Genomic DNA, 12,807 nt, shown 5'->3' on the forward strand with positions numbered 1-12,807 from the left:
AAGCATTATAAATTTGATTGTATGATTTGATGCCGATTTTTGGAAGTGTTTTCACTCTGTTACTAAACTAGGTATATATCGTCTCAGATTCTTATATTTGATGAACTAAGAAATTTTCAATTATATTTCAATTAAGTGTAGTACTAATTAACAAGCTTGAGTGTGGTGAAATGGATAATCATGTAAATAATATAATAATGGCATTATGGAGATGGCCAAAATATATTACTAACATAGTACGTAACGTGGCCATAACTTAAAGGGACCCTATTTCAAGATACTTTTTTCATACAGTTTTTATATAGGCCATTATGAAAGGAAATCATAAAATAAATGTTGAATTATTATAAATGAGACGAATGTATATATGTGGCTACTTATAAGAATGTTAGCTCAATTTGAACTCGATTGGCTAGCCCGATTAACATGTTAAGTTTATAGAACTATGACTGAAAAAAATATAACTTGATTCCTAGATTGGCGGGTTAAGCGGGTCAGTCCAACAGGGTGGTCCGTTGGGCTGCAAAAATGAGATGTTTTTACTTGTTTTACATTTTCTTATTTTCTTATTGCGAGTATGATGTTTTTTTCTTATATTCTTTCCATTTTTAATTTTTATTATTTTGCTAAATATATATGAAGTCAATTTTATTCACGATGTAGACATGTTTATATGTATTTATTATAAAAACTGAATCTATAATATTGAAAAATATATAAGATAATTTCAATTAATAGTTTTTAGCTCCTATTGATTCATTGGGTTAGTCCAAAATCAGAACGTTTAGGACTAAGTGTTAAAAATTTTACCAGTCCATTATTACTGTAGTACATTTATTGTGTCCATTTAAAAATGTCACAATAGGTACATCTATTGTTACATTCTTAAGTATCTTAATAAGCATTTCTTTATTGTGACACTTCAAAATAGGTACTGTACTACATTTATTGCGACATTTAATACTCATGTCGAAATACTCCATAAACAGGTGCGTCATTTGATACATGATGCATCCTCTATTTATTACTCTAGTACTATTCCTATTCCTATTGTTATTAATCTTCATTTTGTTGATTTGTATGTGGATAAAAATGATGTGATTTGAACCCTAATCACCTCTAGTGTTTTGTCTTCTATTGTACTAGAATAATTATTCTTAGTAACAAAAAATTTTAAAAGGGATGCGGCAAAATTCGCCAGAGACAAAAATATGACTCCAAAACATTATTTTCAACAATACTATAGAAAATATTTTTTAAAAAAAATACATATAGCATTAAATGCAGCGAAGAAAATGAAGCCCTTATATATATATATATATATATATATATATATACACCCTCCTGCTCTCTCTCTCTCTCCACAACTCATCTCCCCCTTTCTCTCTGAGAAGTGAGAACATCCCCACACTGTGCGTCTACATTCGAAAACTGATGTGTTTTGTTATCTTCATCAATCAATTTGCTTCATCTCCACCATCAAGTTGACCTTCTCCACACTCTACAAGTTGACCTTCATAACTCAATTTCCGGATTAAATAATTATTTATATATTATTATATCTGTGATTGTTTTCAACGCTTTCCCGTTCATTGAATCTGGACGGAATTCTGACTCTCCTCTCAGGTTTTCTCCCTCTCTCTCTCTCTCTCTGCTTTGGTCGGTTATTCAATATACAAGTGTGTGTGTGTGTGTGTCTGTAACTCTGTATTATCTGTACTTATAATTTTTTTCTATATTTCTCAACTTGTTTTAGTCTTTTGAAGACGTGACGAGGATGTGTTGTAAATTGTAATGCAATTTGACAACTGCTGCCTTAAGTCACATCAACTCTAAATTTAAGGTCAGATTTATGTTTTGAATTTTTCATACATGCTTCCATAAAAATTACTGTATTTGTCTGATAGATATTGTGATATTTTTGTATATTGTTGACCAATGTGTCATAACGTAATTTCGGTGACTCCACAATTATTGTTTTATTTTTCAATTTGTGATGTAATTTAGTTTTATATTTTATCAATTAGAGTTCAATAATTCCATGAGTTTAATCTCCATTTTTGAGTTGAATATAACTATTTGGACTGAACATGGAGTACTACAAAATGAGCTATATAATTTTCTTAATTATTACTACTAATACATAAGCTAATGTTATAGTACATGAAACTATAAACTCTAATGTAACGGTACAATCATTTACTGTATATATCATCAGCTCTTGCTTACGTCAGAACTATTTTAGAAATAAACTACTATCTCCGTCCCTGAAATTTTGTCTCATTTTTTCATTTCCGTCCGTCCTCCAAAGTTTGTCATATTTCACTTTTTAACATTTTTTGTAGTGGACCTCATATTCCACTAACTCATTTTATTATAAAACTAATATATAAAAGTAGGACCCACAATCCACTAACTTTTTCAACTCACTTTCCATTATATTTCTTAAAACCTGTACCGGGTCAAAGTGGGACAAAATTTGAGGGACGGAGGTAGTAATAGTAATAGAATTTTAGCTTGTTAATTTTCCTCTTTATATTGGGTGAATTAAAAGTTAGTATGTTGTGTGTATGTAACAGAGAGAGAGAGAGAGTTGGCGTAGTCATAAAATGGTTAATGTTCAAAATCAAATGTCTCGAATTCGAGTAGACAATAATAAGTTCTTTAAATCTGTGTATATTGATTATTTACCTATAAAAAAGAAAGTATATTTCCCTTATTGCCTTTTTTCCTTACTGTTCTTTTTTTCCTTTTAGAACTACTCCTATGATCTTATCATATAAAATAGTTGACTAATTCTGTAAGATATTCCTTTTTACTTAAAAGAAAATAAAAAAAGACAGGGTTGATTATTGAGGAATATGAAGAACCAAAATCCCTCTTCGATAAGCTGTGCGCGGAAAAGCGTGTGAAACTCTCTTATGACGATTTTCATTCACTTGAATAGAGACCATTTTTAGAGTAAGATTCACCAAATAAATTAATTAGCAAGGCAGCGTCATCTTCCAAAGTCAACTGAATTATTTAGATAAAAAAAATCCTCAGCTTATCTAGTTCTTGAATAACTTGAATCATTGCGGATTAAAAAAATTAGGTTATAAGCCGATTGGTGAATAGCATATAAAGCAAGTTTCCTGGTATCATTTTTCTCAGTTAAGGAAGGATGAGTCGCATCGGAGATGAATCAGCCGACATTGCGAGCGCCGCCTCCTCCCGCCGCCACGAGCATTACGTGCACAAGGTGGGGAAGCCGCCGAAGCAGCGGTTGGTCGATGAGATAAGCCACACCTTCAAAGAGACATTCTTCCACGACGACCCTCTCCGCCCTTTCAAGGACCAGCCCAAGTCCAAGAAGCTCTTGCTCGGGGCCCAGGCCGTTTTCCCTATTCTCGAATGGGGCCGTCGCTACAAGCTCCACATGCTTAAAGGCGACATCATCGCCGGCCTCACTATCGCCAGTCTCTGCATCCCTCAGGATATCGGATACGCCAAGCTGGCTAATTTGGATCCTCAGTATGGATTGTGTAAGTGTTGATTGGTTTTGAATGTGAATATATATATATATATATATATATACATATGCAAGTGTTTGATTGGTTTTGTTATAATATATGCAGACAGCAGCTTTGTTCCGCCGTTGATTTACGCCATGATGGGGAGCTCCAGGGATATAGCGATTGGCCCGGTGGCGGTGGTGTCTCTCCTGCTCGGGAGTATGCTTCGAGCGGAGATCGACCCCAAGTTGCATAAGGCTGACTACGAGCGCCTTGCCTTCACCGCTACCTTTTTTGCTGGAATTACGCAGTTTGCTCTTGGTTTCTTCAGGTAACTGAGTCGTTTGATAAGAAAGATGAGATAATGAAAAATATGATAAAAACATACATTTTGTTTGAATGAAGGCTGGGATTCTTGATCGACTTTCTATCGCATGCTGCGATAGTGGGGTTTATGGGTGGTGCGGCCATCACCATCAGCCTTCAACAGCTCAAGGGCTTGCTTGGTATAAAGTCCGCCCACTTCACCAAGAAAACCGACATTGTATCTGTCATGCGCTCCGTCTGGACTAATGCAAATCATGGGGTAATCATATATATGTGTGTGTGTAGCGAGTGGTTCAATTGAGAACTACTTAAAATAGTATATCAGTTGGAAGCATGAAACATGATATGTTGTGTGTGTATGCATGTTTATATCTTCTCCTAATTACTAATGAATGTAATTTGTGTTTGATTCCAGTGGAACTGGCAGACCATTGTGATAGGGGTTTCATTCTTGGCCTTTCTACTCACAGCCAAGTTTATTGTAAGAACCAACCACTTCTTTCACTCTCTTTGTCATTGTTGTCATCATCGTCATCGCTATAATGAACTATTCGTTTTGTTTATCAGGGGAAGAAGAAGAGGAAACTCTTCTGGGTTCCAGCGATAGCTCCCTTGATCTCAGTCATCCTCTCCACCTTCTTCGTATTCATCACTCATGCAGAAGATGATGGAGTCGAAATTGTACGACACATCGAGAAAGGCATCAACCCTAGCTCCCTCCACCGAATCTTCTTCTCCGGACACTACCTTGCTAAAGGATTCAAGATTGGCGCAGTCGCAGGACTTGTTGCACTTACTGTAAGCAAACATAAATCTCACACCACCACGGCTAGACCTTGTAAGCAATTGAAACTAAAAATAAAAATATACTATAACTATCCCGTATCAGTGTAAAGAGAATAAGAGAAAACTGAAACAACTATATAAGTCTCGTGGGCCTCTCCTATCACAAATTGGCTTTAGGATTGAACCCTATGGATTTCTATCATGCCTAGCTAATCTGATTTGATTAATGCAAACAGGAAGCTGTGGCGATCGGGAGGACATTTGCAGCCATGAAGGACTACCACTTGGACGGGAACAAGGAAATGGTGGCGTTAGGATCGATGAACATCATTGGATCGATGACGTCTTGCTATGTGGCGACAGGGTCGTTCTCGCGGTCGGCTGTGAACTACATGGCCGGGTGCAAGACCGCCATGTCAAACATAGTGATGTCTTGTGTGGTGCTGCTGACTCTGTTCTTGATCACTCCTCTGTTCAAGTACACCCCCAATGCCATCTTGGCCTCCATCATTATATCGGCCGTGGTTGGCCTCTTGGACTACGAGGCCATGATCCTCATATGGAAGATCGATAAGTTCGACTTCGTTGCCTGCATGGGAGCTTTCTTTGGGGTAGTCTTCATCGGCGTTGAGGTGGGCCTTCTCATTGCGGTCTCCCTTTCCTTGGCTAAAATCCTGCTTCAAGTCACTCGGCCGCGTATTGCTCTTCTTGGGAATGTCCCCAGAACTTCAGTTTACCGGAACATCCAGCAGTATCCGGAGGCTACTAAGATTTCTGGTCTTGTTGTTGTCCGTGTCGACTCCGCCATCTACTTCTCCAACTCCAATTACGTTAGAGAAAGGTAACTAGCTCAGTTGTAGCAATACTCTGTATAGTATACTTTTTTTTAGGTGCGCAAATGATTATATATTTAAAGGTCATGCTACAGTGGACGACCTTTGGCCTCAGAAATTACCACTCTATTGCTAGGCCAACTCACACACTCACACAATACCATGTATACTTTGTTAGCATAGCCACAGATGGTGACAGAAGTGTGATTATTTTATAGGATATTGAGGATTCTGCAGGATGAGGTGGAAATTGAAAAGCAGAAGATACATCACTTGATCATTGATATGTCACGTAAGAATCATATAAATATCATACTACAATAACTCCAAATTAATGTATCTTAGTTAAGAGATTCTTGTTGTTGTTTTCAGCTGTGACAGATATAGACACAAGTGGAATTCATTCCATGGAAGATCTTCACAAGGCTCTGAAAAAGAGAGAGATTGAGGTAATTGAGACATGCCACAGCCTAATAAAGATGAGTTACTAATTTAATACTACTATATGTTTGGTTGTTGCAGCTTGTGTTAGCGAATCCGGGGCAGGCAGTGCTGGACAAGCTGCACGCCTCCGACTTTGCTGAGGCAGTCGGAGACGAGAGGATCTTCCTCAGCGTGAAGGATGCTGTCTCAACTTTGGTTCCCAAATTGCAGCCTTGAGAGATCATATTTGAGGTGTGTGTGTTTGTGTTAATTTGAAAAGTGTATGTGTACACATCTTTGTCGTGTTTCATGATGATTCTGAGTTTGTAACAAAAGTATTTTTTTTTCTCTATTTGTTCATATTGATTGTTCCGTGATATTATACCATTAACAAAAACTCAATTATGATGGAAGATGCACAATAATCCCGGGGGTGTTCGGTTTGCAAGATTGTATCCGGGATTAAATTTGTAGTGTGTTTGGTTCAATAGATTCAATCTCACAACTGATCCTAGATGAATAATCATAGGATAATTAGTCATAGCTTACCTCCCTATGACTAAAATAATCTCACAACTCAATCCTAAATTATATCTTGGTACTATTTTATCTTGAAAATCGAATACCACTATAATGTACCCACATTTTCACACCCACAAATTCATACACATAATTCACACACTGAATACACCGTTCAAACATTATTAAAGGATTAGATTATCGTAATTAGTAACTAAATCTTCACATCACTCGTTACTGTTCCCCTCTCAATAAGTCTTCTTCTTCGCAATACGGAATACAAACAAATTCAATTTCCAATCCCTATTAAATTCAGATATTATGCGCAATATATACAGTTCCAACTCAATCCAAAGCACAAATTAATCAAAATCTTGTAATTAATCCAAATAGTTTTCAATTATTGTTAGAAATGAAAGTTAGGGAAATTCATAATCAAGTTTGACCTAAATTCATATCTCATTCAAATACAATAACATAAGTAATTTCAACTAATCAATTTAACAAGGATAGGAAGTCCCCAAAATTTTATTTATCAGTCTTTCGGGGCAATAGATTTAGTCGACCTTCAAAGTTTCTATTATTAATTTATCACTACTCTTCTTTTTTTTAATTCTTTTTTAATGGTTAAATGAAAATAAATTTAAAGGTCGCGTCACGGAGGACTATAACTTGAACCTGAGATTTTTGGCTTAAGGCATTATTAATCTCTCTACCGCTTAGCCAACTCACGTACACTAATTTATTACTACTCTTGATTCTATGATTTCTATAATTCTACCCACTTTCTGCCATAGTCTTTTATTTTATGCATTGTATTTTCTAACACCTCTCCTCTCAGATTATGGATTGGTCGGTTGTATATACTGAGTATATATATTATAGATATGTTTTTCTTTTTTTTTTCTCAAATTAGTGAGTGCAGGATGAGTCGCATTGGAGATGAATCTGGTGAGTTACGTGCACAAGGTGGGGAGGCCGCAGAAGCAGCGGTTGGTGGATGAGATAAGGCACACCTTGAAGGAGACATTCTTCCACGACGACCCTTTTCGGCCATTCAAGGACCAGAGCAAGTCCAAGAAGCTCTTGCTCGGACTCCAACCTGCTTTCCCCATTCTCGAATGTTGAAAGGAGATATCATCGCCGGCCTTACTATTGCCAGCCTCTGCATCCCTCAGGATATCGGATTATATGCCAAGCTGGCCAGTCTTGATCCTCAGTATGGATTGTGTAAGTCAATGTGAACATGAATATGAATATGCAAGTGTTGTTGATTGGTTTTGATAACATATATATGCAGACAGCAGCTTTGTTCCTCCATTGATTTACGCGATGATGGGGAGCTCGAGGGACATTGTCATTTGGCCGGTGGCGGTGGTGTCTCTCCTGCTTGGGAGTATGCTTCGAGCGGAGATTGACCCCAAGTTGCATAAGGCTGACTACGAGCGCCTAACCTTCACCGCCACCTTCTTCGCTGGTGTCACTCAGTTTGTACTTGGCTTCTTCAGGTAACTGCATCGTTCCTTTTTTAATTAATATTTTGATAAAAACATATGATGACGACGATAGAGTTTGTTTGTTTGAATGTAGGTTGGGATTCGCATGCCGCAATAGTGGGGTTCATGGGGGGAGCGACCATCACTATCGGCCTACAACAGCTCAGGGGTTTTCTCGGTATAAAGACTGCCCGCTTCACCCAGGAAACCGATATTGTTTCTGTCATGCGTTCCGTTTGGACCAACGCAAGTCATGGGGTAATCATATACTCCATATATAAGTCCACTATGCTGCAAACTACAAACTAAAATCTGGACCATTGCATTTTTTGTTGATCCAATGGTCCAGTTTTAGTTTGTAGGAAAGATATGGGTAGTACTACTAGTTTTTATTTGGTTACATCTCTACGTATGCAAGTATTATATATCTTTGATTCACAGACTAATTACTTATGAATATAATGTGTGTTTGCTTGATTCCAGTGGAACTGGCAGACCATTGTGATAGGAGTTTCATTCTTGGCTTTCTATTCACTGCCAAGTTTATTGTAAGAACCAGCTACAGCTACTACTCCTATTTAAGTACGTAGTTTCATTTTATTCAAGTCTAATGATCAATTGTTGGTATATATTGTCAGGGGAAGAAGAAGAATCTCTTTTGGGTTCCGGCGATAGCTCCTCTGATCTCGGTCGTCCTCTCCACGTTCTTCGTATTCATTACTCACGCGGAAGACAGAGGAGTCGAAATCGTACGACACATCGAGAAGGGCATCAACCCTCCTTCCCTCGATTGAATATTCTTCTCCGGGACCTACCTTGCCAAAGGCTTCAAGATTGGCGCCATCACCGGCCTTGTCGCACTAACTGTAAGCAAACATAAATCTCAATCTCATCACTACCGTCACAAGCTAATCGAATTTGGTTAATGCAAATAGGACGCTGTGGCGATCGGGAGAACATTCGCGGCCATGAAGGACTACCACTTGGACGGGAACAAGGAAATGGTGGCGTTAGGAACGATGAACATCGTTGGATCAATGACATCTTACTATGTGGCGACAGGTTCGTTCTCGCGGTCAGCTGTGAACTACATGGCTGGATGCAAGACCGCCATGTCGAACATAGTGATGTCATGTGAGGAGATGGGCCTTCTCATCGCGGTCGCCATTTCCTTGGCTAAAATCCTTCTCCAAGTCACCCGCCCGAGGATTGCTCTTCTAGGGAGAGTGCCAAGAACCTCTGTTTACCAGAACATCCAGCAGTATCCGGAGGCCACTAAGATGTCTGGTCTTGTTATTGTCCGTGTCGACTCTGCCATCTACTTTCGGGAAAGGTAACTAGATCAGAAATTACTAATCTATCGCTAGACCAACTCACACAGACAATTCGTTGTATACTTTATTAGTAGAGATGGTGACAGAAGATGTGATTATTTTATAGGATATTGAGGATTCTTGAGGATGAGGAGGAAATGGAAAAGCAAAAGATCCATCACTTGATCATTGATATGTCACGTAAGAATCATATTAATATCATACAATAACTCCAAATTAATGTACCTTAGTTACGAGATATTTTTGGTTGTTGTTTTCAGCTGTGACAGATATAGACACGAGTGGGATTCATTCCATGGAAGATCTTCACAAGGCTCTGAAAAAGAGAGAGATTGAGGTAATTGTGACATGCCACAGCCTAATAAAGATGAGTTACTAATTTAATAGTACTATATGTTTGGTTGTTGCAGCTTGTGTTAGCGAATCCGGGGCAGGCAGTGCTGGACAAGCTGCATGCCTCCGACTTTGCTGAGGCAGTCGGAGACGAGAGGATCTTCCTCACAGTGGCGGATGCAATCTCCACTTTGGTTCCCAAAATGCAGCCTTGTGAGAGATCACATTTGAGGTGTGTGTGTACACATCTTTGTTGTGTTTCATTATGATTGTGAGTTTGTAACAAAAGCATTTTTGTTTCATTTATTTGTTCTAACATTGTTGGTTCCGTGATATTACCATTTACAAAAATGTACTCCACTTGTTATCTCTATTTGTTCACATTGTTCAGTTAACTAAAACACACACATGTAAAAATCAAATGGTATTACAGAATCTAAAATGTTGGGGGATGTAGCTAAAACGTATGTATTCATTATGTTTGCACTTAAAAATTGAAATCTATTGGTCAATAAATATAGTCATTCAAAGTTTCTATTTTTAATTTATCACTCGAAATTTTTGGTTCTTGGATCCTCTGCTGTTCTATTTAACACAGCACACCAAATTGTGCTTAAAACGCACAACTCTTGGCATTAAACGCAGGTTTGTTTTTTTATCTCCATTTTTCTTTTCAACATTTTCGTTCTCTTTTTTTTCCCTTCTTTAACTTTTTGGTTATTGATGGGTCCGCGAATTTCTGATGTTAGTGAATGCAGGAAAATACAGATCACGACACAAAGAATTTACGTAGTTCGATTTACTGAAGTAAATCTACGTCCACGGGAAGAAAAGAGGGCAGAGTTGTATTGCTTGATCTGTTTTCTACAGCTTACAAATACAAACTTGCTATTTGATATTTTATCTCTAGAGAGCGAGAGAGAGAGTCCCCCTAATCTATCTGATCTAAGTTCTATTTATACATTGAACTAAGATCGTGGCTTGCATCACCACTAATGATGGTTGTGGATGTCGTGGAGGTCATGCGATCCTGCATGGGCCCACTATCCTGCATGAGTTAATGACTGCTTGACACCACTAAATAGATCGTGGGTGTAGTGGAGATCGTGGAGGTTCTGACATGAGTTGACTATCTCCCAGTTCGGTCAAATACTGAGACCGAACTGCTGAACTATTGCCGAGCAGCTTTTGCCGGTCTGAGAGTAGAGCTTGATTGGTCGGCTTTTACCGAGCTGTAGGCTGGGGCCGAACTCTTTGGTAATGCCGAACTGATTGGTTGGCTTTTACCGAGCTGTAGGCTGGGGCCGAACTCTTTGGTAATGCCGATCTGATACTCTTCCTTGGGTTTTGGGCTGATGGGCCGTCACTGCTGTTGGGCTTGTTTAGTCCGTACTCCATCACTACCCCCCCCCCGAAAAGCGAAGTGAATTACTTCGGCGAAGCGAGTCACTTCGGCATTCTGGATAAAGGTACGGGGTAAGTTGATGTTTGTCTTTGGTCTGATGAAATAAACATCTTTGACCGGACTCGTCTTTGGTCTGATGAAATAAACATCTTTGACCGGACTCGTCTTTGGTCTGATGAAATAAACATCTTTGACCGGACTCGTCTTTGGTCTGATGAAATAAACATCTTTGACCGGACTCGTCTTTGGTCTGATGAAATAAACATCTTTGACCGGACTCGTCTTTGGTCTGATGAAATAAACATCTTTGACCGGACTCGTCTTTGGTCTGATGAAATAAACATCTTTGACCGGACTCGTCTTTGGTCTGATGAAATAAACATCTTTGACCGGACTCGTCTTTGGTCTGATGAAATAAACATCTTTGACCGGACTCGTCTTTGGTCTGATGAAATAAACATCTTTGACCGGACTCGTCTTTGGTCTGATGAAATAAACATCTTTGACCGGACTCGTCTTGGGTCTGATGAAATAAACATCTTTGACCGGACTCGTCTTTGGTCTGATGAAATAAACATCTTTGACCGGACTCGTCTTTGGTCTGATGAAATAAACATCTTTGACCGGACTCGTCTTTGGTCTGATGAAATAAACATCTTTGACCGGACTCGTCTTGGGTCTGATGAAATAAACATCTTTGACCGGACTCGTCTTTGGTCTGATGAAATAAACATCTTTGACCGGACTCGTCTTGTGTCCTAATTTGGCGAGTTTTATCGCTCGGATCGGACTTTCCGTTGTCCTAATTTGGGGATCGGACTTTCCCTTGTCCTAATTCGGCGAGTTTTATCGCGTGGATCGGACTTTCCCTTGTCCTAATTCAGGCAAGTTTTATCGCGAGAATCGGACTTTCGTTGCAGTTCGTTTCAGACGAAGTGCTTGATTCTTAAGCTGAATTGCGGTCTTGTATCCTCTTTAGAAGCTTGGACTTCACAATCGTTGGCTTATTGCAGTTCGTTTCAGACGAACTGCTTGTTTAAGCTGAATTGTGGCCTTGTATCTTCTTTAGAAGCTTTGACTTCACAATCGTTGGCTTATTGCAGCTCGTTTCAGACGAACTGCTTGTTTAAGCTGAATTGTGGTCTTGTATCCTCTTTAGAAGCTTTGACTCACAATCGTTGGCTTGTTGCAGCTCGTTTCAGACGAACTGACATCTCTTCGGTACGGAGGAGATGGGGTTCTCCTGTGGTTCCGGTACCGAGGAGGAACAGGAACATGTCGGGGTTGAGGATTCTTCTTTCCGGAAGACACGGCACTACTGCGGTAGTGACTTTCATGTCTGGAGGAGGAAGGAGAATCCACCCTTTTCGTCTTCGGCTCTTGGCTCTTTTGCAGGAAGGCTAAGAACTCATCCTGCTTCTCAGCCAAGAACAGCTTGACAGCCTCATTCAAATCAGGCTGCTGGGAAGACTCGGTGTGTGGACCTTTTGAGCGGCTTGTTCCTTCTCCGTGAGAACTGGAAGTAGATTTTTCACGAGGCTGCTTTCCAGGCCTATGGGCTGCTGGATTAGCTTCCTCATGGTTATCACGGACGGAGGCACGGGTGTTATGTGATCTGGTATGCATTTTTTTGGTAGAAGAGGATCAAAAACTCGCTTTATCACAAATTTGGTTCTCTGTTTCCCACAGACGGCGCCAGTGATGGGTCCGCGAATTTCTGATGTTAGTGAATGCAGGAAAATACAGATCACGACACAAAGAATTTACGTGGTTCGATTTACTGAAGTAAATCTACGTCCACGGGAAGAAAAGAGGGCAGAGTTGTATTGCTTGATCTGTTTTCTACAGCTTACAAAT

At 39.3% G+C, this 12,807-nt stretch overlaps 1 protein-coding gene and 1 pseudogene across 1 annotated transcript; both read left to right on the plus strand.

The window, feature by feature from the left end:
* Window positions 1-1,355: 1,355 nt before the first annotated feature.
* LOC121742615 (sulfate transporter 1.3-like) lies at window positions 1,356-6,223 on the plus strand. The gene is made up of 11 exons (XM_042135811.1): window positions 1,356-1,626; window positions 1,757-1,843; window positions 3,154-3,524; window positions 3,618-3,825; window positions 3,900-4,080; window positions 4,237-4,302; window positions 4,389-4,619; window positions 4,844-5,448; window positions 5,659-5,732; window positions 5,813-5,889; window positions 5,963-6,223. The coding sequence occupies exons 3-11, from the start codon at window positions 3,164-3,166 to the stop codon at window positions 6,098-6,100; spliced, it is 1,941 nt and encodes a 646-aa protein (XP_041991745.1). The 5' UTR covers window positions 1,356-1,626; window positions 1,757-1,843; window positions 3,154-3,163; the 3' UTR covers window positions 6,101-6,223.
* Window positions 6,224-7,324: 1,101 nt separating this feature from the next.
* Window positions 7,325-9,940, plus strand: LOC121741674 (annotated as a pseudogene).
* Window positions 9,941-12,807: the final 2,867 nt, after the last annotated feature.

Source organism: Salvia splendens, chromosome 7 (assembly GCF_004379255.2).
Source record: "Salvia splendens isolate huo1 chromosome 7, SspV2, whole genome shotgun sequence".
NCBI classification, from domain to species: domain Eukaryota; kingdom Viridiplantae; phylum Streptophyta; class Magnoliopsida; order Lamiales; family Lamiaceae; genus Salvia; species Salvia splendens.

Excerpts from the sequence above, each read along its gene's own strand:
- LOC121742615 (XM_042135811.1), top strand. The coding sequence starts at position 3,164 with ATGAGTCGCATCGGAGATGAATCAGCCGACATTGCGAGCGCCGCCTCC. Across the intron at positions 4,081-4,236 it reads GGACTAATGCAAATCATGGG|TGGAACTGGCAGACCATTGT; the intron begins GTAATCATATAT and ends GTTTGATTCCAG. Across the intron at positions 4,620-4,843 it reads CAGGACTTGTTGCACTTACT|GAAGCTGTGGCGATCGGGAG; the intron begins GTAAGCAAACAT and ends TAATGCAAACAG.